This window comes from Apium graveolens, chromosome 4, assembly GCF_009905375.1.
Source record: "Apium graveolens cultivar Ventura chromosome 4, ASM990537v1, whole genome shotgun sequence".
Lineage (NCBI taxonomy): Eukaryota > Viridiplantae > Streptophyta > Magnoliopsida > Apiales > Apiaceae > Apium > Apium graveolens.
In genome coordinates, this window is record NC_133650.1 from 275,310,109 (window position 1) to 275,334,340 (window position 24,232).

Below are 24,232 nucleotides of genomic sequence, written 5' to 3' on the forward strand. Positions count from 1 at the left end.
GCAAGAGAAGAAAAGTGGAAATAACTTGTGAAAGAAGACCTCTCTAAGATTGGCTAATCAGGATTCTAAAATTTTATTCTCAGATAAGTTTTCTTTTATCTCACACATCTTACTATATATTAATGATGAGCTTGGGAGTATGACTAGATAAATATGCATGCATGCTATGTGTTTACTCTATTACTCTTGATTCTCGTGCATTAGCATAATCACTTTTTACTTATGTCACCCGATTATAAACAAAAAATATTTAATCTTTTTTATTAAACTATTTTTTTAATAAGTCAAGACGTCTCTTTATATTTCTCTCTCTCTCTCATCGTTATAAACAACCAGCTTCTCACTAATCTTCAGTCAGCTCTTAAACTTCCAACTCTACATCTTCCTCATCTTTCGTATGTGTGTTTTTCCTCACAAAACCTAATGGTTGTTCAGATCAACTACCCCAAGTTCCTTGTCTGAATTAATGGTATTGTCTATCATGTGACAAAGAATACCAGAAACCACTTGGAGGACCTTCAGCAAAGCTTTATCAAGGAAACTTCATCTTCTTTTTCTCAACTATGAGATCCATCTGGAAATGGAAAGGGAGAAGTTGCGTAAGCAATAACGAATCATTAGGCTAGACATTCTGTTTATGAAAAGTAGGAAGAAGATGGAGCTAAAGAAGAAAGATTCGTAGATTAGGACTTTGTTAATTCTCGACCAATCTTAAATCTCTTGTACTGATAAATCTTAATATCAATATGAATCTTCTCCTTCTTTTGTGTGCTTATCAAAACTCTCCAGTTTATGCTTAATATCATTTCCGTTTATCCAAAATATCTGTTTAAACATGGTATTAACTGAAAATAATTTTGTCTATTCTCCTAATTAAGGTAATTTACCTTGTTTGGTATATATGTTATGATTATAATAAATTGCTCAATTGTCAGTATTCAATCTTAATTCAGCTGATCAATTCTTAGAAATGATGACTAAATTAGTCAAATATGGTTGCTCTAAATTGTTTGATAAATCTTCTTTAGTATCAATTCATGATGTTCTAATAAATTAAAAGATTAAATTCTAGTACATTTGATGCTTATATCTTGAATATTGTCACAATCATATAACTACCACAATGAGTTTGACAATCAGCACTATTTCATCAGTTCAATATTCAGAATGAAGATCAAAATGAACGAACATATTTTCACTTATCTTTACAGAAGTAAATAACTTGACCTTAAAAGAGTAACATTAAGGCATCCCACAAGTTATTAACCAAAAATTTGAAAAATTCAAAAATTCTATGTTTTTAGTATGATATTTGTTTTCCATAATCTGGTTGTATCAACAGTTGAGGTTTTGTCCCGATTGTGTTACGCTTGATTTAATGAAAACTGTTTATATATTTGGCAAAAAAATTAATAATTATAATAATATTCGGTTGCATAATACTTTTATCAAATGCAACTTTAAATTCAATTAAAATTGTAAAAACAACTTTAATTATTTTCACAAAAGCGAAAAGAAGTTGCATTTTATGATTAAAATAAAACAAGATCTCCTCTTATTTGTTATCCTTGGATAACAATTCTCGTTAATGAAATTTTATAATTCCCTCAAAATAAAATACAAACATCATGTAGATTTTTACAAGAATATTTTACAATCTAAATATTATCATTAGTTAAATTATTTTCGAAAACTTTGATTGATTTACGTTTTAAAATTCTTACTTACTAAATAGAACCGGAGCGTGTTGGGAAACAGTGTTGGAGCGCCCTCTCAAACGTCTAATTCTCCAACGGTCAAAACACATTTCCCCTCAATTTAGACCCCCTTGTTCAAGAACCCTAAACAAAACACAATCTCTCTCTCTCTCTCTCTCTTGTCTATTCTACTCTATACTATATTCTCAACAATGAGTGTTAATCTTCATTACCCACAAGCGATGAACGCGTTAACTGATCTTCAAATCTATAACAACGCAGTTTTCGACAATGTCGAAAACCAGGTCACACCTTCTTGCTCTCCTGTGAAATCTGTGAGTTTCTCTGATGTAAGTAAAGAGAATCACAGCCCTTTTAGCCCACTTAACTCAAACCCTAATGGGGATTCTAGAGTTAAATTGATCAAAGAGGTTCGCGATGAGAAGAAGATCGATATCGAGATCGAGGAAATTGAGAGAGAAATTAGTCGGTTATCGGAGAGATTAAAAGTGCTTAAATTGGAAAAAGAACATAAGAAAAATGGAAAATTAGTCGAAAAGCGTGTGAGGATTGTTCCTGCTAAGTTTATGGAACAGAAACAGAATGTGAAGAGTAATTGTAATTTAGGGGATGTGAAAAAGAGTGATGAGGGTTTTTTGGTGAGTGCGAAATCGAAGGGTTTGAGGAGGGGTGTTAGTATGTGTCCTGGTGAGATTCTTGCTGGAGCGTCGCGTAGGGGTTTGAGTTTGGGCCCGTCGGAGATTGGTGCTGGGAGTAAGTTTAGGCAAATGTATAAGCCAGAGGTTACTCCTGTTGAGTCGATGAAGAGTAGGCGGAAATCGTGTTTTTTGAAGCTAGGGGAGATTGATGAGATGAGGGCGATTAAGGAAAGGGGGAAGATTTGTAGCCTTAGTCCGAAATCAAGAAAGGCGATGAATAAAGCTCAATGTGCAAGACAAGTTTTAACTACTGCGGGAACAAAGAAAGGAGTGAAGAAAGATGAGGGGGTTCTTGCTGCAATTCAGCCGAAGAATCTTTTTAAGGATGGGGAGAAATCGGTTGCTGCTAAGAAACCGGTGAAATCTGGTAGGGTTATTGCTAGCCGGTATAATCAGAGTACAATTCTGTCTGCTATGAGGAAAAGGTCTTTACCGGAAAATGATAAAGATGAGGGCAGGAAACGGTCTTTATCTGTTGGGAAATCACGGGAAAGTATGCCTGAGATTACTGGTATTAAAGGTACTCAAAGTTGCGTGAAGAAGAGATGGGAAATTCCAAGCGAGACTGTTGTTTGTGGGAATATTGTGGTGCCTGATGTGCTTCCGAAGATTAGAACTGCCCGCTATACTATTGATACTCCAAGGGATTCGGGAGCTGCAAAGAGAGTTGCTGAATTAGTAGGGAAGAAGTCATTTTTTTCCAATGGCGGGGATCTGGAATCATCAGTTTGTCAAGAATTGAGTTTTGCTGAAGAGGAATAGGAAATATTGGGTGTAAGTAACCCTTCGTTTGCTAAATTGGCGTGTTAATACAAGTTCTCTTTATATGTTTCATTTTTTTGAGTTGTGAGGTTAGTGATTGTGGGGCAAATTCTGCTTTTGCTTCCTTTGAATAGTTTGGTTATAAGATATTGTTGCATTCAGTTTTGTGATATACATCAGTATGCTTTCTGATTTGATCTTCACATTTCTTGCTGTGGGTAATAAGGTTTAAAACTATATTTTGTGTTCTGATGGATGTTAGCTATTGCTTGTAGATAGGAAAATGAATATTATTTGCTCCTTCTCAGGCGCAACTTGTCTACTTTTTTTTTTATACACTTCTGGTCACCTGTGTATCATGTATGTATGTTTTTAATAGTAAATAGCGAATGATACTCTAATATACATATTTTGGGGAAAATGGGAAGTTACATGGCCTTAAATCTAATCTATATGTCTTTAGTGGCAAACAACAGGTTTAAATATTTAGATATAAGCTTTACTCATATCTGCAAAACATGATAGCTGGCCAGACGCAAGAGAAATTAACCTCCCAACCAATAAAAAACAGTAGCTTAACACATTAAAGGCGAGCAACGTATAAAAAGTTAAAACTTAAGAGTTAAGCCTATTTATTTTACTACCAATCCAACAGCATCTACACTTAAAAAGACCCACATCAACCACCTCTATTATGCTATGTCCACAGAGCTTAGCTCCCATGTCTTTTTACAGGTAAACCTTAATATAATACCCTGCCGTACTATAGTACTCTTACTAATACTACTACACTCTTGTAATACTAATACTATTCGCTCTCTCTGACAAAGGATAATTTAATTCGACAACATTTTCTGAATTTTGAAGTGAATAGAATATTAAATATACCTTTAAGTCCTCAACTCCCTGATGATAAAATATTTTGGCATTATACTAACTCGGGAAATTTTAATGTAAGAAGTGCGTATCATTTGTGTTTATCGAGAATAGGGAAATGGTTGTTTCAGGAGGTATAGGGACAAGTTCTTTTAATGAATCCTCAAAGGATTTTGTGAGGGTTATATGGAGACAAAATCTACCTAATAAAATTAAGAATTTCATGTGGAGGTTGTGTACAAGTTCATAACCTACTGGAGCTAATTTGCATATTAGACAAATTGGTAATGAGTTTTAGTGTTATCTATGCAACAATAAATTGGAAACTGATCTCCATTTATTTATGGATTGTTCTTGCTCTCAACAAGTTTGGCAGGTCAGTGGTTTAGTGAAGTATCCTCTTAGTTTTCTTTTTGCTTTGGACTTTGTTCTTGATTCATATAATAGCTGGGAGGTTTTGAGTACGCTTGTTATGTTACTGTTTTGTGGATGATTTGGGGTAATAGGAATAAAGCCAGGGTTGGTGAAAAAATCTTAAATCCCTTTGAGGTTTTTGTTAAAGCTCGTGAATATATTTTAGAATTGCCCATGGGCACACAGTAGACAAACCCAAAAATCAAAACAATGAGAGATCGAGTTCATATGTCCCTGCAGTTCAGTCAAATTGGGTTCCTCCACCTATTAACTATTATAAGATTAATTTTGATGGGACTTGTTTTTTGAATGAAAGAAGTTCACGGATTGGAGTAGTTGCGCGGGGTAGTAATGGTCAATTTATTGGTTGTTTTTTGATGAATTTGGAAAGATATTATGATGCAGAAGTTGTTGAGTCTATGGCTGCAGTAGAAGCTCTGAAATTTGCCTCTATTTTAAATTTTAGGAGTGTTATTATAGAGGGGGATTCTCTTATAACTGTTAAGAAGTTGATTGAGGATAATGAGGATATGTCTCATATTAGTAATATTGTTGATATGGGTAAATCTATCAAAAAATCAATTCCTCAATTTGTTATTCATTTTGTTAAGAAAAATGGGAATCAAGTGGCTCATTTGATTGCTAGATATTCCATTTTAAAGAGAGATTGTCCTTTGTAGTAGAGGAAATTGTTCTTTGTGGTAGAGGACGCCTGTAATATTCTCTTTTTCATCGTTGCTCTCGAAAAAAAACATTATAACCGCCCAGTATGCCATTAACACTTCTAGGGACTCCAACCTGCAAAGAGAGTCACTTAACTGATAGGATCTTTCTATAATTCTTTTGCCATGTTGAAGATTTGGACAATTCAGTTATTCAAGAACCGTGTTTTGCAGAAGAGGAATAATATGAAAATTTGAGTTTATGCATTCAAATTTTTTTCCAAGTGATATGGTAGTACTTGATTCTGTCCTTTTGTATATGTATTGATGCATTATATTTAACCCTATGACCATAATATACACGTTAGTAGATTTTATGAATCTGATGGCACAGAATCATAGTGTTACAAAGGCAGTCAGTTTCCCAAGTCCCAAGCAGCTAAAAGGCTAAACTGACCAACTGAAATTTACACTAGTTGATGGTCTTCTTCAGAAAGTAAAGTAAAGTGAAACAGCTAGGATGCAATGATTAGTAAAGTGAAGTGAAGTACAATAAAATTATTTTACTTCATTTAGGTTAGCGATTCAGAGCAACAAGTCTGTTTTACTCCAAGAAAACCACAATGACCAAATTCCACTTACTGACAGAACAAGGTCTTTGCACCGGAGTGTAGCCTTCATGGATAACAAAGGGACGAATATAATATAACTAAGCCCGCACGAACAGCTGAAATTCATTTTGCATAGTTCGTAATACCCTCTTGGCACGACAAATTTTAATAAAAATGATCATCTATATTGGTAGAAGTGCGAAGAAATGTTAAGGTAGATTAAATCTTTTGTTTCTTTTTGCAATGCTGAATATATGGATTGTAAGATATCTGCTGAACACAAATCAAATGAAAAATTGCAATTGATAGCCAAGTAATAGCGTTGCTTTATGTGAGTTTTGTTTTATCAAAGTCTTCCTTATTGTTTTTTTTGCTTATCTGCATAATTTTATATAAATAATTGGGCAAGAACAAGCTCTATGAAAACATAGAAAAATTCATGATAGCAGGTTATCCAAGATCATGTTTGACAAGCATAATAAAATAGTGCTTAGAAATTACATAGAATGAAACATAGTTATGAATAGAATAAAACGTGGTTCATTTATGAAGTAAAACATAATTGGTCAATCCCTCCTCTGTTATAGTAGCATTACCATAACTTGTTTTTACATTTTATTTCCAGTTTTAAGTCAGTAAATAAGTGTACAATTTGTATCAATGTCTTGGCGGAAAATTCTGTTATGACTGAATTTAGTATAAACAGCTGGAACTTGAGTTGTGTGATTCATTCTGATAATTCAATAGGAAAACATTGCTTGTTCTTCTTCTTATCTCTCTCTAGCAACTGTTCTATCTTCTCATCTCTTATTCTGCTTCATTAACTCATTGAGTTCATTAACAATTACAATTCGATTGTTGATTAGCTTGGTTAATCCATTAATAGCCTTGATAATTTGATTAATTGAAGTGACTGTGTCCAAATCTTAGTGTATCAATCTGTTGAACGCTAACAATGGTATCAGAGCCGTTCGATTTAGGGCTTCATATCCGCCATTAAAGGTTTGCAAATAAAGAAAATTCAGTCTGGCTCCAAACACCAGGAAGGGATCAGCATCGATGGATGAACACATTAAAGCTGTGAATCAGAGATTGGATTCGTTCGCGAAACACCAGGAGGTACAGAACAAAAGCATGGAGGAAACTTTGGCTAAATTGGTGCTGGCTATAGGAGAAATGCAGAAGAATCATCAGGAATCAAAGTTAACACCAAGGAATGACCTTACTAGTAGAAGATCTATGGGTGAAACTGGTAACAATTCTAACTAGAACTTGCATTTTATTCCTAAACTTGAGTTTCCAAAATTTAATGGATCTAATGCAAGAACTTGGATTAAGAAGTGTAGTAAATACTTTGAGTTATGTAAGATTACTGCTGTTCAGAAAGTAGATATAGCTTCTTTGCATATGATTGATAAAGCAGAGGGTTGGGTCACTAGTTACTTGTCTGCTAGGAAGTATGTAAGCTGGGAAGAATTCATTGTGGATGTGACAGAGAGATTTAGAGATGAATCTGGGCTTAATATAGTTGAACAATTTAATAAATTGTATCAAGTAGGGGAATTAGAGACTTATGTGGATGAATTTGAGAACCTTAGGTCTACAATGTTGCAAAGTAATCATGTGTTGCCTGAAGGTTATATTCTGGATAGTTTTATTGGTGGGTTGAGACCTGCAGTAAAACCTTTTGTTAAGGCATTTAGGCCAACATCAATTACTGAGGCAATTGAGTATGCAAGACTACAGGAAGAGTCATTACAGGTTAATAAGGGCTATAAATAAGGTTTTCAGACACAGAACAAAGCCATGTTAGCTAATGTGAAACCACATTTGTTGCATACTCCTAGTATCCTTTTAAAGCCTGCAAATAATGACTCGGGAAATCAGCATTTCACTAGAAGGAACAGGTTTATTCCTGCTGACATAAGGGCTGAGAAAATAGCAAAAGGATTGTGTTATTTCTGTGATCAGAAATATGAGAGAGGTCATAAATGTAAGTTCAAGGAACCTCAATTATTTACTGTAGAAGTTCCAGGAGAAAGGGTTAGAAATTTTGAGAATAACTGGGACACAGAAGAGGAAGGTAGTGTAGAGTTAGAGTGTGAGGGTGAGGAGGCTGGTATAGTTGAAGAACCTTTGATTTCAGTGAATGCATTGGCTGGAAATCAGAATTTCCAGACAATAAGAGTAAAAGGTTGTGTTAAAGGAAAAATTATTCACATTCTGATTGATAATGGAAGTACACACAACTTTTTAGATGAAGGGATAGCAAAAGAGTTAGGGATTACAATTGAAAATATGCCAACACAACAAATTATTGTAGCAGATGGAAATCAGATGAATTGCAATCAAATTTGTAGACAATTTGATTGGGAAATGGGTAATGTTGGTTTTTCTACTGAAGTAATGAAAATTTCTCTGGGCAGCTGTGATATGGTATGAGGAATTCAATGGGTATCTACATTAGGACCTGTTTACTGGGATTTTAAGAATTTGAGGATGGATTTTATAATCAATGATGAGTCTATTACATTGAAAGGAATTCCACCAAAGAAAATGAAGGTTTTAGAAAAAGGACCCTCAAAGAAAATGATGAAAAGTGGTGCTCAATTGTGTTTTTTACAGTTGGTCAATACAAAGTTGGAAGTAACAGAGAAGGCTCCAGATTGCAAAGAATTAAATGAACTTAAAGATCAGTTCAGTCAAGTGTTTGCAGAACCTTCAGAGTTACCACCTTCTAGGGGTATTTTGGATCATCAGATTCCATTAATACCAGGAGCAAGCTCAGTCAACATCAGACCCTACAGGTATCCTTTGAGGCAGAAAGATATTATAGAACAATTGGTTCAGGAAATGTTAGATAGGGGGATAATTCAAGACAGTGCTAGCCCATTTGCTTCACCAGTTGTATTAGTAGGGAAAAAGGATGGTACATGGAGGTTATGTATAGATTATAGGGAAATGAACAAAAGGACTGTGAAAGATAAATTTCCAATTCCTGTGATTGAAGAATTGATGGATGAATTAGCAGGATCAGCAGTTTTTAGCAAGCTGGATTTAACAGCTGGATATCATCAAATGAGATTGCACAAGAATGATGTGTTTAAAACAGCTTTTAAAACACACACTGGTCATTATGAGTTTTTAGTTATGCATTTTGGCTTGACTAATGCTCCAGCATCATTCCAGAGATGGATGAATAATATCTTCAAACCTCTGATGAGAAAGACAGTTCTAGTGTTTTTTGATGACATATTGGTGTATAGCAAGAATAAAACAGATCACTGGATACATTTGAGAGAAGTTTTCAATTGATGGCTCAAAATCAGATATATGCTAAAGAATCAAAATGTTCTTTTGCTGTGGACATGATTGAGTATTTAGGACATTTCATTTCTGCAGAAGGTATCTCCACAGATCCAAGGAAGATTCAGGAAGTAGTTGAGTGGCCTATTCCCAAGACTTTGAAGCACTTAAGGAGTTTTTTAGGCCTAGCAGGGTACTACAGGAAGTTTGTATGAGGCTATGCTATTCTATGCAAACCTTTAACTGATCTGCTTAAAAAGGGTGCCTTTTGTTGGACTGATGAGGCTCAACAGGCTTTTGAAATCATTAAACAGGCTTTAGTTTCCAGTCCAGTTTTAGCTTTACCTGATTTTACAAAAACCTTTGTTGTAGAGACTGATGCTTCCAAAAAAGGAATTGGTGCAGTTTTTTTACAAGAAGGGCATCCTTTAGCCTTTCTTAGTAGAACTCTGGGACCAAAATGGCAAAATTTATCTGTATATGAAAAAGAGTTACTAGCCATTATTTTTGTTGTTCAAAAGTGGGAACAGTATTTGATTGAGGGACATTTCATTATCAAAACTGATCAAAAATCTTTGAAATGGTTGTTAGAGCAAAAGATATCAATACCTTTTCAGCAATTCTGGTTATCAAAGTTGTTGGGTTTTGACTATGAAATACAGTACAATAAGGGTACTAATAATGTGGTAGCTGATTCTTTGTCAAGAATGGAAGGAGCTACCATCCTATGTCTGGTAATTTCAGAAATTGCTTCTGATTTGGGAGATCAGATTAAACATAGTTATAATGTTGATGCATTTCTCAAATGAGTGAGTGATAATCTTCAGAAAGGAGAGGTAGTAGAGCACTTTTCCATTCAGGATGGTTTAGTGAGAAAGAAGGGCAAAATCATCATAGGCCCTGATCAAGCTTTAAGGCACTACATTATTTCTTGGCATCATTCAACCCCTGAAGCAGGTCATTCAGGGAGAGATATTACTTCACAGAGAGTGAAGAATTTATTTACATGGAGGGGCATGAGTAAGGATATCAGTTTCTTCATAAAAAATTGTGAAATCTGTCAGAAAACTAAATATGATACAGCTGCTTATCCAGGTTTACTACAACCTCTACCTATCCCAGAAGAGGTATGGACTGATATCAGCATGGATTTCATTATTGGATTACCAAATTCTCTTGGTTATTCAGTCATTTTTGTAGTGGTGGATAGGCTAAGCAAGTTTGCTCATTTTATGCCTTTAAAACACCCTTTTGATGTTGTGCAAGTGGCTCAGGTTTATCTAGATAATGTTTTTAAATTGCATGGTTGGCCTAAGAGTATTGTGAGTGACATAGATTCAATTTTCCTTAGCAAGATTTGGCAAGCTTTGTTCACCATTTATGGTACTATTTTTAGAATGTCAATTATTTATCATCCTGCTACTGATGGTCAGACAGAAGTGGTAAACAGGTGTTTGGAAGTGTATCTCAGATGTATGTGTAGTGACAAAGAGAAGGAATGGAGTAAATGGCTTTCACTTGCTGAGTAGTGGTATAATACACATTATCATACTGCAGCACATATCACTCCATATGAAGTGGTTTATAACCAACCCCCACCTCTACATTTGCCATATCTACCGGGTGAAACCGATAATCATGAGGTAGACATAAGTATGCTCAGAAGAGAACAAATGATATCTACCTTGAAGTTTTTTTTGAAAAGAGCTCAGAATAGAATGAAAGTTCAAGCTGACAAACACAGAATTGAGAGGGAAGTTAAGGTGGGTGATTGGATTTGGTTAAAGACTCAACCCTATCGACAGGTCACACTGCAATCAAGGGGTAATCAAAAGCTATCTTCTGCTTACTGTGGACCTTTCCAGATTTGTGCCAGGATTGGGAAGGTTGCTTATTAAAATTGTCATCAGAGGTGAAAATTCATGATGTAGTTCATATTTCACAGTTAAAGGCATTTCATGGGCCTTCTCCATTGGTATCCACAATTCCTAATTGGGTGCAGCAAGATAATCAGTCCAAGCCTGTAGAGATTGAAGCTATACTAGATCATAGGATGGTCAAAGTGCAGAACAAGGCTCAAGTTCAGTACTTGGTCAAGTGGAAGAACACCTCAGAAGCTGACAATTTTTGGGTAAATGCTGAGTTGATTGCTGATAGATTTCCAGCTGTTGTGCAGAGCTACTTTCAGACTTGAGGTCAAGTCTTTTTGGAAGGGGGGGATATGTTATAGTAGCATTACTATAACTTGTTTTTACATTTTATTTCCAGTTTTAAGTCAGTAAAACAAGTGCACAATTTGTATCAATGTCTTGGCGGGAAATTCTGTTACAACTGAATTTCAGTATAAACAGCTGAAACTTGAGTTGTGTGATTTATTCTGATAATTCAATAGCAAAACATTGCTTGTTCTTCTTCTCATCTCTCTCTAGCAACTGTTCTATCTTCTCATCTCTTATTTTACTTCATTAACTCATTGAGTTCATTAACAATTACAATTCGATTATTGATTAGTTTGGTTAATCCATTAATAGCCTTGATAATTGATTAATTGAAGTGACTGTGTCCAAATCTTAGTGTATCAATCTGTTGAACTCTAACATCCTCACGAGTGTCCATCTGTTGATGTTAAACGAACATCGGTACTACTTGGCATAAAATCAGAGAAGACAACCTGGGTTGTTTCATACAGCATGCCTTTGGACCTTGCAGGGGACCTGTTAACACATATCGAAAGGAAACAGGGACTGCAGCAACGGCATTGCCATCATCTGTCAAAGAGGCCTATGCATTTCTTGGTTGCCACTGGTTACGGCTAAATTCCAGATTCACTTTAGTATAGGCCTGAGGTTTCCTCAAGGTCATAAAATCATCAAGAAAAAAAATAATATTTCCAAGAAATTAGCAAGGTAAGCAAGGCCTTTTCATAAGACCAATGGGGGTCTTGGGGCAATAACCATTGTTACCCAACCAAACTTAAGTTACTAGTACTGTCATAGTTTGAGAATCATGAGTATGCCTTCCATCACAATTTTTCTTAAAGCTAAGCCTCGTTCAATAGTTGGATTGACATAAAGATGTAATAGCCTTTTGATTGAAAAAGAGCTTACACAAATTAACTCTTTCCATAATGTAATACAAAATGAAAGGTGTGAACATCTTTCCCCGAAAAACTAATCATACCAGCAGCATTTGTAAGTCAACTGAGTGTTCATTCAAGTTATCTGTTTCAGACTCAATGTGTATGGGAGAAGACTGTCAGACAGCGGTTCATATTTTTTACTGACAGTAGTATTTCAGGTTGTGTTGAGCTTGAGACCCTCCCTGTCAACCTCTCCTCTAATCAAGGACACAATTCACAGAAGCAATATCATGAATATCTTTGTTGGTCAACTGCTTTGAATGAATCTTGGAACAGTTGCAATTTCTTTTGTGCTCGTGAAAACTTAGAACCTAGTCAGTGTGTGGATTGAGATGCATTTTCAAGAGGGCAACTTCCATACATCCTTTCATATTTGGCAAGTATAAGCCAACCATTGTTCTTTAGACCTGACCTCCAAATGAGTATCATCACAATCTCCTCAATCTTCACCAACATCAATCATGACAAAATGAGCTTGAAAAAAAGACTATAATCATGACAAAATGAGCTTGAATAAAAGGCTATCATATTTTGGCATTGCAAAGAATCGGTAAGTTGGTTGTAACTTGTAAGAGCAATTTCAATACTAAATGCAATATAATTATAGTTATTGCTATAACTTAACCAAAAAGTGTTTGGTTCTAAAATAAAAATTGCACTCAATGCAAGTTTTATAAGTAGTTTCAAATTTCCATAAATTTGTTAACTTTTACCTAATTCATATAGTTTTGATAGTTTGTGATGATACAATGATTGCCTAACATTTTCTCTACATTTATAGTAATATATGCATATTTGCATTTAAGTATAGTACCTCATTTAAAATTGAGTTTTTTTGAAGGGTGTTATAATATAACAATACTATAAAAATAACATTAGAAATTATATAAATATCATAACTTATAAATTTTTTAAGTATTTGGATAATACTACTTATAAACTGTTAATCTGTTTGGTAAATCATAACTTACAAGTTATAAATTTTTTAAAAAATAATAATTTAATACATTAATATAAAATTAAAAAGACCAAATTTAAAAAAAATATTTAAATATATTTAAAACTTAAATAATCTATCTATAATCTATATTTTAATATAATAACCAGAATGAGGTATATTTTGGTTCAACGGTTATTCCCTATTTTAGTTATTAAAAATAAAATAAAAATAGTTTTATAGTCTTTCTCAGTAAAAATCGGGTATTAATCAAAAAGATTAATCGGAGTAAATATCGGATGTACTATTATATTAAATTATATTTAATATATTATTAGGATTATATTAGTTATTTATTAACAATATATATATATTTATATCATAATTTCTATAATTATTTATATTTAAATTAATATAGTAGTTTAATTTTAATAAATAATTTTATATACTACAATAAAAGAAAATTCGTAAGGATTAATCGGATTTCAAAAACTAAATCGGCCGGGTACTTTATAGAGGATTAATCAGGGATTAATCATTGAATCGGGGGGTTTTAGAACACTGGTCTTGCTAAACTACTAAATTGCTAAAATACTAGATATAGTATTCTTATCTTGCTAAACTACGACCAAACTTATCATACTAAATTATTATTGCAGCTCCTTCCTAATTCTTTATTATTTTTTTACAAAACTATAATTATTATATATCTATGTAAATTTATTAAATTTATTATATAATTGGATAAAGAAAATTTTAAAAATATTTAAATATTAACAAATCGATGCATCGCATGGGATTCTAGCTAGTATAGCATAATAGACGATATATTGAAAGTTTTTGATTTAAGGATAAATTTCATATTAGTGATGAGTAAATTATCACAAATTTTTAAAATAATATTAATAAAAATCAAAATCAAAATTAGAAAGTAGGTAAATATTTTAATGCGTAATAATGTATAAAAATAATTATTTGTTAAGGGAAGAAATGAAGGAAATAACAAAAAAAAATATGTAAAAACAGAGGAAATAGGCGGGAGGAGGAAGATATAGTGATAAATGTGAGCTGAAAAACAGGATTGTACTGTTAAAATATATTTTCTGAATTTCATCGTATATAAGCAGAAATTATTATTGCATTGAATCAGCCATACAGGCTATCCACATTCAAAATGGGCTTTTAGCTCGGTTATGATGAAATAAGATGGTGCTAAACTATGGCAAAAAAAATGATGCCAAACGGGCACTATTTTTTTATAATTTTAAAAGAAAATAACATTTTAACATTAAGAGCTGCTCCAGCCAACAATCCTAATTCCCATTTCCCAACTGACAATTACTTGCCACCTCACCTCAAGTAGGTTTATTAAAAAAGTGGTCTCAACCCATCCAATGGTAGAAACCCACTTCCCATAATTTGTACGACCATTTGTATTCTTAATATAATATATATTTAAAAATTGATTTTAATTGATTTTTAAATTTAATTTATTAGTGTTAAAATTTTAATAATCAAATTAAAGTGATTAAAATTTTTAAAAAAATTATTAAAATAAAAAAGGTCACGTAATTAAAAATGCCTCATATTAGTAAAAAATTTAAAAGGTAAAGAAACGTCATATATTGTACACTTGTATGGCATATAATTTAAAAACTTCAAATAAAAATGTCACACAATAAAATATTAAATTTAAATGTTACAATACAAAAAAATTAACAATTATTATGGAACTGGAAGATATGCTCAACCAAGCCATGTTGTAGCTGACGATGTATCCGTTTATCACGCATTTGCATATTATTTTATATATATGTTTCATGCGGGACAAAAGGTTATTCACCCAAATTTGGTTCCGGTAAGCCATTTGTTGCATCGTCATAAGTTGGTAGTCGACCAAATTGAGTGGCATACGTGTCCCTCTCGTCTTCAACAATCATATTATATATTATGATGCATGCCCTCATGACTCTCCCAAGATCTGGTTTGTCCCAAAAGCGTGTTGGACCACGTACAATTGCAAAACGGGACTGTAACACACCAAACGCTCGTTCAACGTCTTTTATTTGACTTTCTTGATATTTTGAAAATAATCTCCTTTTCTCACTTTGTGGACGGGGTATCGTTTTAACGAATATTGACCATTCAGGATATATTCCATCAATTAAGTAATATCCCATATTATAATTGTTTCCATTGATAGTAAAATTTACCTCAGAAGCACGACCTTGTAACACATCATCAAATACTGGTGAAAGATCTAAAACATTTATGTCATTATTTGACCCAGAAACTCCAACAAATGCATGACATATCCATAGATTATATGAAACAACCACTTCCGATATAATTGTTGTCATTTATGACCACTCATGAACATTCTCTTCCATGCTTTTGGATAATTTTTTCATTGCCAATGCATGCAATTAATACTTCCCATCATACCAGAAAAGCCATGAGCATCACTCATCTGTAATAGGCGTTGCACGTCATTCGAGTTCGGCTTTCGTAAGTATTCACCCTCAAATATCGTAATTTCATTGGATACAAATTTTTCAAGCATTCGATGGCAGTACTCTTTCCAATACGAATATAGTCATCAACAGCGTCAGCAGATATACCGTATGATAACATACGCATTGCCACAATGCATTTTTGTAAAGGTGATAAACCTTTTCTTCTCGCTGCATCAATTCTCCGTTGAAAGTATGGATCATAATTTGAAACTGCATCCACAATACGGAGAAAGACATGTCTTCCCATACGGAATCTTCGTCGAAAAATATTTTTTGGATATACTGAGTTTGGTGAAAAATAATGATTCACTAGACGTTCATGATCTGCTTCACGATCTCTGTAAATACATTTTCGATGCCTTCCCTTTTCCCTTTCTTTTAGTTGCAGCTTTTGTACCAGGGGGACGAATCGGTTCAAATTCTTCAGATGTTGGTGTATCGTTATTTCCTTCAAATGAGTAAGCTTCAGAACTACTTATTTTAGTTCTTTTAGAACTTGCACTAGTTGGAGGAATTCTCCACTTTGGATGTCTACGAAACTCACGCCAATGAAGCTCAAAGTTAGATTTTTTCTTGTAATTAGTTAAATGATCTTGGTGAGCTTTCTCAATTGTGTTGTCCAAGTTTTAACCGCTCCCGATTTTTTGCTGAGCCTCATCATAACACGCACCAAATTTCTGAGCACCTTCATTTATTATTTGCCACCTTTTTTTCATTGCCACGACTCATCTTTTAATGACACCGGGATTATTTTCTTCACAATATTGATGAATTCGCTCCCAAAATACTTCGGCTTTTTGATCAGTACTGACTAGTGGATCAATTGACACATTCAGCCATGCACTTATTAAGAGTTTATCTTCAACCCACATCCACTGATCGGTAATTTCTCTTAAATCTTCAGTTTCTTTGCAATCATCATTTAAATCGATAATGTTTCTGTGACCAAAAGCCGGCACTTGCGCACGTGGAGAATTTTGAATATTGGTGGGTGTTTGTTGAGTTTCAAATTGTGGATTTGAAAATGGAGGATATGGAAATTGGAAATTCTGAGAAAATGGAAATTGAGAATTCAGAGAAAATGGAAATTGGTATGGTAAATTCGGATTTTGAGAATTAAAATTAAAATTTTGTGGGTTTGCAAGATAGAAATTTGGATATGGGTATGAAAATTGAGGATTTGAATTTTGAGAATTTGAAGATGGAGGATTGTTGGAATTGTTTGGATTCATATTTTCCCAAAGATTTTTTTTAATTTTTTTGAGTATATAAAGATTATGAATAAGGTATGAGAATTGAGAGTATTTATAGGGAAAAAATGTTACCGTGTTTGAAGTTTACGTTAGAAATATATACGTTATATTCAGAAAAACAATTAGTAGGTATCTATAAATTGAAAAAGTAAAGTAACGCACATACAGCTGATTTTAAATATATATTAGAATAATCAAATGGGACAATCCCGGTAAAAAGAGAGTGCCCAGTTTTCAGAATTCAACCACTTCAGATGGTCTGATGTAGCAACATACCCCCACCGGGGGTGCTCTAATGGAAGGTAATGAACTAGACCATCCATGAAATAATCATTGCTTATAGCTTTTGTATCTAGATGACTTCATGAAATAATCATTGCTTATAATTTTTGTATCTGGAAGACACCTAATTTTTTATGGACAAATCCTTCTTTGAAATCCAGCTGAACTATTCACGTCACGCTCTGCTCGTGCATCTCCTTAATCACTTACCAATGTCACTTTTATTACTTCAAAAATTAAGTTTTACTCAAATAATTAATAAAAAATAAATTTTATTTATGTTCATATTTTTGAAAAGTTAAACAAATAGCAACGTGAAGTATATACTTTTTTATTTTTAATATCAATTAAAATTACTTTTCCTATTACACAATATTTAAATTTTTTAATTCAAAAGAGTATTTACTTTTTTTTGATTTAATAAATTACTCGATTACTTGTATCTATGCCATAAATACTGTCATTTTTGTAGTAAAAATTGAATTTTTCATGGTTTACTTTTTAGTTGGTCAAAATAATATGATATTCCATCCATCCCTCCTAAATATTTATATTTGAGTTGAGTACAAATTTTAAAAAAAATAATAAAATAGTGGAGGAAGATTATAAAAGTGAATAAAATAGTGAGAACGGTTAATATTATATTTATAAAATAGGTATAGTGAAAAAAATTAGAAGATATAATTATTTTAAAAATTATAAAACATTACTATTTTTGAAAAATATTGAAACATAAACAATTAGAATAACAATCCCAAAAAAAAAAGTTTAAACAAATAGGAAGGAAGAGGAAGTATTACTTAAATAAAAATATAATAAACGTAAATTTCCAAACAACTAAAAATGGTATAATATTCAAACTTCTATAACATTACATGCTATACAAACTTTAAAAAAAAAAATATAACTTTGTGCGTCATTTTTTAAGTCGGATATCAATAATTGAAATTGGAGTTTCAAATTATGTGTCGCAGGAAAAAACCATTTTGATGTATAATTATGTTAACAAATTATTTATTGATTTATTATCTTGGTTAATATCATTATTGTTTTTTCATGTACATCACTAATGACATTCAGTAAATTTAAAAAGTTTTTCTGTATTTACAAATCAACTATGGCATGCGTTAAATTTTAAAAAAATAATTGATGGGGAGAATTAAAATCTCTCCTTTTATGTGAGAGCATTTGAGTTTTTCTCTCCGTCTTTTTAAGATTGTGGGAGTTTCTTCTCTCTTGAGTTCAATCATGGACGACATAGAGATGCAATTGGCAGATATGGACATTACAAATGAAGAAAATGAAGAATTGGTCTTTGATGATGGGGTGGAAAAGGAGGTGAATCGATTTGAATTATGTGTTGTTGGTCGCTTTTTGACAGAGAAGAATATCAATAGCCGGGCAATGAGAACGAAGATGGCGGATTTATGAAAACCTGCCATGGGCATCAACATTAAGGAATTGAAGGCAGGGTTGTTTTTGTTTCAGTTTTATCATATGGATGATATGAACTGGGTGATTTCGAACGGGCCGTGGACTTTTAATGGCGCATTACTAGTCACGAATGTAATCAAAACTGGGGAAGATCCAATCAAAGTGCCATTGGTGGAGGTGGATTTTTGGGTACAAATTTATGATTTGCCAGTGGGTTACATGACTGAAGTGGTTGAAAAACAACTAGGCAATTTCTTTGGTCGATTCTTGCAGTACGACACGAAGAACAATTCGAGTATTTGGAGAGAATTCATGAGACTGAGAATTAGAGTGGATGTTCGTAGGCCTTTGAAACGGAAGAAGAAAATCTGTAAGAAAGTACGAGAAGCTAGGAGATTTTTGTTTTGTTTGTGGCATGCTCTCACATACAGAGAGGTTTTGTCAAAAGAAGCTGGAGGTTGGCAATGAGGAGGTTAGCAAGGAGTGGGGACATTGGTTGCGTGCCCAACCTAGGAAGCTGGCCGGAGGTGTTACGAGCAAGTGGCTCCGGGGAGACGGTGATGGTGCTTGGGGACGACAGGGAGAGATGGATAGTTCAACGGCGGGAAATACGGGTTTTCAAAAATCTGATCCTATGCGAGTTGGATCTTCGCGTGATAATAGGGAGAGATCAACTGTTCCATCTGATATTACGGGCATTTCAAATTTTGGAAATAATAAGGTTGTACACAAAGGGGGAAATTTGAATATTAATGGGCCTGAGTATTTGGACTTGGAAGAACAGTATGGGCTTAACCTGGAAGATAGGAAAAGGCAAAGAAGCGATCTAGGTGATAATATGGCCCAACAAAAAAATCAAAATATTGTCAACAAGGACTCTACTCTTTCTGATGTGGATTGTGTGGAGACCTCCCCTTCTTTATTGGCTAAGCTTGCGATGCAAGCTAGCCAGTCGCAATGAGTTTCATAAGTTGGAACTGTCGAGGGCTTGGGAACCCTTGCACAGTTCGTGCTCTCTATGATCTTATTAAAGATCATAAACCCAGTCTCATTTTCTTCATAGAAACTATTTCGTTTGCAAGTAGGATTGAAGAACTCAGAGTACGCTTTGGTTTTGATTATTGTTTTTCTGTTGATAGAGTAGGTCGCAGTGGAGGGCTAGGAGTTTTATGGAGGAATTCTTTATAATGTAAAGTTTCTGGTTATTCTCAACATCATATTGACATGCTGTTTTTGGAAAATAATATTACGTCGTGGCGTTTGTCTTGTTTTTATGGATTTCCTGAAAGGACGAGACGTAGAGAGTCTTGGAACTTAATTCGCATACTAGCAGACATTTCTTCACTCCCCTGTCTTATATGGGGGGATTTCAATGATTTGTTTAATGCTTCGGATAAAAAAGGGTTGATTGCTCACCCTCAGTGTTTGTTGGATGGCTTTCGTACTGTAGTGGAGGACTGCCAGATATCTGAGCTCATGTTAACTGGAGGTAAGTACACTTGGGAGAAAAGCAGAGGGACTCAATCTTGGGTAAGGGAGAAACTTGATAGAGGTTTTGCTACGATGTACTGGTGGAGTAAATTTCCAATGCACAATTTGAAAGTTGTTCGTACTTCGGTTTCTGATCACGATGCTTTATTGTTAGATCTTTTTAGAGTGAATGTTAGCAGGAAAACCTTTAGGTTTTGTTTCGAAAATGTATGGTTGAAAGACCCGAGTTTTACACAGGAAGTAAGTGAGGTTTGGAAGACAATCCCTATGACTCACCTGTTACCGAAGTTAATGGAGGTTACATTTTTTATGGCTCGCTGGGGGAGATCATTTTTTCACAAATTCAGGGAGAAAGTAAAGAAGCATAAGATGAACCTTGATAGACTAGCTGACTGCAATGATACTCAGAGTGTGCAAGAGTACATAGACGAGAAAGAGAAGTTGAATATTCTCTTGCAGCAAGAGGAAACTTACTGGAAACAAAGAGCGAAATTGTTTTGGCTACAAGAAGGTGATGAGAATACGAAGTTTTTTCACTCTTCTGCCTCTGCAAGAAAGAAGGCTAACAAGATCAGTTTTCTCTATGATAATGATGGCAATAAAGTTGAAGACCAAGATGGAATGTGTGAAGTGGTTAAGGAGTATTTCAATACGCTCTTTACAGTGAATGACAATACAGGCGAAACACAAAATTCAAGAGGGCATAGGGTGGTTTCAGAGGAGCAGAATAAGTTGCTAACGGAGGACTTTTCTTTTGGTGAATTTACAGAGGCTATAAAACAGATGCACCCTGATAAGGCTTCAGGTCCCGATGGCCTTAATCCTGCTTTTTTTCAAAAATTTTGGTCGATTATGGGTCAAGAGGTCTTCAAGTATTGTAAGGATTGGCTGCATACAAAGAAGTTTCCAGGTGAGCTTAATTGCACAAATGTTGTTCTTATTCCGAAAAAAGAAAATGCTTCATGCTTAAAAGATCTTAGACCTATTGCTCTTTGCAATGTCCTTTACAAAATTATTGCTAAAGTCCTTGCAAATAGAATGAAAATTATTCTGCCATTTGTCATTTCGGAAAATCAGTCTGCATTTGTTAAAGGTCGAAGCATTACGGACAATGTCCTAGTAGCTTTCGAATTAATCCATCATATGAGCCTGGAAAAACATGGAACAGAAGGTGAAGTAGCTCTCAAATTGGATATTAGCAAAGCATATGACAGAGTGAATTGGTCTTTTCTCCGCCAAAGGTTGGTCGTTATGGGTTTTTGTGAGACCTGGATTGCTTGGATGATGATGTGTGTGAAGACAGTCACGTAAAATTTCAGTTTCAATGAATCTGTTATTGGTCCAATCACGCCAAAGAAGGGGCTAAGACAGGGGGATCCTCTCTCCCCCTATCTCTTTTTAATATATGTTGAAGGTTTATCAGATGCCCTTGATGAAGCAACAAGTGGTGAAGTCAGTGGTTGTAGAATTTGTCCAGGAGCTCCAATGGTATCACACCTTCTCTTTGCTGATGATAGTTTCCTTTTCTTCCGAGCAACAGTGGAGGAAGCCATGAGTATAAAGCAATTGTTGGTAAATTATGAATCTTGTTCGGGGCAATCAGTCAACTTCCAGAAGTCAGGAGTGTTCTTCAGTGCAAATGTCAGACGTGATAAACAGTTGGAGATTTCCTCAATCCTCGGGGTTCACAATGATTTGGCAAATACTTTATATCTCGGTTTACCTTCACTCGTAGGTAGATCAAAACTAGAGTATTTAGTTATTTAAAAGATAAGGCCAGCAAGCGTATTCAATCTTGGCAAGCAAAACTAATATCACAAGCTGGTAAGACTGTTCTGATTCAAAATGTAGCCCAAGCCATACCAGCCTATAGCATGTCTTGCTTCTTAATCCCTAAGTCCATATGTTAGGAGCTGGAACAAATGTACAATAACTATTGGTGGAGATCTGGTAAAGCGGGAAATCAGAAAGGTTTGAATTGGCTATCCTAGAAGAAAATAAGTTATGCTAAGAGTAGAGGAGGGTTGGGTTTCAAGGACTTATATGGCTTCAACATTGCATTACTTGGCAAGCATGTTTGGTCATTTATGCACGATACAAATACTCTTGTTTTCAGGCTGTTCAAAGTTAGATATTTTCCAAGTTCCACAGTTTTGAAAGCAAGTATAGGTAACAGACCTAGCTTCATATGGAGGGGTATCTGGACAGCTAAAGAGGAATTTTCGGGTGGTTTCAGATGGGTGTTGGGGAACGGGAATGACATCAAAGCCACTAAGGATCATTGGCTGCGAACAAAGAAGGATTTATGTGTTGAATCGAATCAGTTCTATGCTGGTAGGAATGATATTGTCTCTAGTCTGTTTTACAATAATGAGAGGAAGTGGAATCAACCGCTGATCAGAGAACGCTTTTTGAAGGAAGATGCAGATGCTATTCTAGCATTACACATACCTCAGAGAGATATTGCAGATAGGGTCGTCTGGACGGTTTCGAATAATGGGGAGTATAGTGCAAAATCAGGCTATCATTATTGGGTTAACAAGAATTTTGGGGATGAAGTTGTTGTGCAAAGTATTGGCTGGAAGAAAGTATGGCATCTGAGAGTTCCCCATAAGGTCAAGGTTTTTATTTGGCGTTTTTGTCGCAATGTCATCCCGATTAGAAGGAAACTGAGTGCTAGAGGAGTTAGTGTTCCTATCACATGCCCGATGTGTTTGAGAGATATAGAACACATGGCACATTTGTTCTTCGATTGTGATTTCGCAGGTGATTGCCGGCATCATGTGGGCTTAGTGTATGATTGGAGTAATGTAGAGTATGCCCACGACTGGTTGTTAGAGAAAATTAGTATTGCAACTGCAGATGAAGTGGCTAAAATTTGCATAGTTTTATGGGGAGTGTGGTATTGGAGGAACAAGAGAGTTTGGGATGGGAAAGTTGTCACAGCTGCTTTTGCTATGGACAGTAGTTTTAAGATGCATTCAGAGTGGTTGGAGGCGAAGAAGAAACCTACAAGTACCAGTGGTCAGATAAGACTATTAGTGGAGAAAGGTGATAAAAAATGGTATCAACCAGATATGGGTGCTGTCAAAGTCAATGTCGATGCATCCGTTTTTCCAAATTCCCAGAATTTCTCGATAGGGATGGTTTTAAGGGATCACCTGGGATCGTTTATTGCAGGGAAAGTTATGTGTTTTCCTATGGTTGCATCTGTTTTGGAGGCTGAGGTTAAAAGGATCAGGGAGGCGTTGTCTTGGATTAAGGAGGAGAGTTTCAGTACTGATTTGGTAACTCTAGAGTCTGATTCTATGCTGGGTGTCAAAGCAATAACAGGAGGAAAGAAGAATCTGCTGGAAGTAGGTGATATTGTTGAAGATTGTAAGGAAGAGCTACTAAGTATGATAGCAGTTTCAGTTTGTTTTATTCGGAAAGAAGCCAACAAGGTAGCACATACATTGGCTAGAGTCCCTTGTTTAGCTAATTCCCATATTGTTTTCACGTCTCCTCCTACGTGTTTGTTGGAGGCTCTTTCGTTTGATTTGATTTGTTGAATGAAAGTCGTTTTTGATTTAAAAAAAAAATAAAATATAAAAGATATTCATTCAGAAATTTATATACCTTTTTTGTCAAAAAAGCATATCTCATTCATAGTTCAGATTACTCATTCATTCATCTGGAAATTATCATTCAGAATTAATAAATGACCTCTAAAATATGTTCACTGGAATCCAACAATGAACTTCCAAACTCCTTCCAGGAGTTTCAAAACATATTATGCCAGATATTTCTACGTGAATGTCCTTCAATCATGTTACGGTTCTTACAAAATTGCATAGTAGAAATTCTGCAATATCTTATTAACCTTTTCAGGTATGTTGAATGGTTTTTTTCCAGCCAGTGCCAATGTTTCTGTAAAATTAATATTCCACGGAGTTCTCCCCTCCGTAGACATTATGCAAGAGTTGGGAATAGCTGACATTTGTTATCATACGAGGTCGTGGAAGGTCTTCGACATTATGCAAGAGTTAAGAATGGATGATATTATTGCTGATGTGCACAACACCTCTTAGACTTGATCATGAAAGCACATAAAAATTTCTGACAAACTCTCCAATAAGGGGTTGCTTTGCGAA

The 24,232-nt window shown here is 34.6% G+C and overlaps 5 protein-coding genes across 5 annotated transcripts; 4 read left to right on the forward strand and 1 right to left on the reverse strand.

The window, feature by feature from the left end:
- The first annotated feature begins 1,755 nt into the window (after window positions 1-1,755).
- Window positions 1,756-3,415, forward strand: LOC141721022 (uncharacterized). Its single transcript, XM_074523756.1, has one exon. It carries the CDS (start codon window positions 1,910-1,912, stop codon window positions 3,176-3,178), a length of 1,269 nt encoding a protein of 422 aa, XP_074379857.1. The 5' UTR covers window positions 1,756-1,909; the 3' UTR covers window positions 3,179-3,415.
- A 4,132-nt stretch (window positions 3,416-7,547) lies between these two features.
- LOC141719664 (uncharacterized) lies at window positions 7,548-9,056 on the forward strand. Its single transcript, XM_074522044.1, has 2 exons — window positions 7,548-8,177; window positions 8,232-9,056. Exons 1-2 carry the CDS (start codon window positions 7,548-7,550, stop codon window positions 9,054-9,056), a joined length of 1,455 nt encoding a protein of 484 aa, XP_074378145.1.
- A 1,136-nt stretch (window positions 9,057-10,192) lies between these two features.
- Window positions 10,193-11,241, forward strand: LOC141719665 (uncharacterized). Its single transcript, XM_074522045.1, has 3 exons — window positions 10,193-10,520; window positions 10,605-10,810; window positions 10,924-11,241. The coding sequence occupies exons 1-3, from the start codon at window positions 10,193-10,195 to the stop codon at window positions 11,239-11,241; spliced, it is 852 nt and encodes a 283-aa protein (XP_074378146.1).
- A 3,717-nt stretch (window positions 11,242-14,958) lies between these two features.
- On the reverse strand, window positions 14,959-15,483 carry LOC141719667 (uncharacterized). Its single transcript, XM_074522046.1, has one exon. The coding sequence runs from the start codon at window positions 15,481-15,483 to the stop codon at window positions 14,959-14,961; it is 525 nt and encodes a 174-aa protein (XP_074378147.1).
- Window positions 15,484-19,832: 4,349 nt separating this feature from the next.
- LOC141719668 (uncharacterized) lies at window positions 19,833-24,169 on the forward strand. Its single transcript, XM_074522047.1, has 4 exons — window positions 19,833-21,340; window positions 21,419-21,850; window positions 22,216-23,612; window positions 23,970-24,169. Exons 1-4 carry the CDS (start codon window positions 19,833-19,835, stop codon window positions 24,167-24,169), a joined length of 3,537 nt encoding a protein of 1,178 aa, XP_074378148.1.
- The last annotated feature ends 63 nt before the right edge of the window (window positions 24,170-24,232 follow it).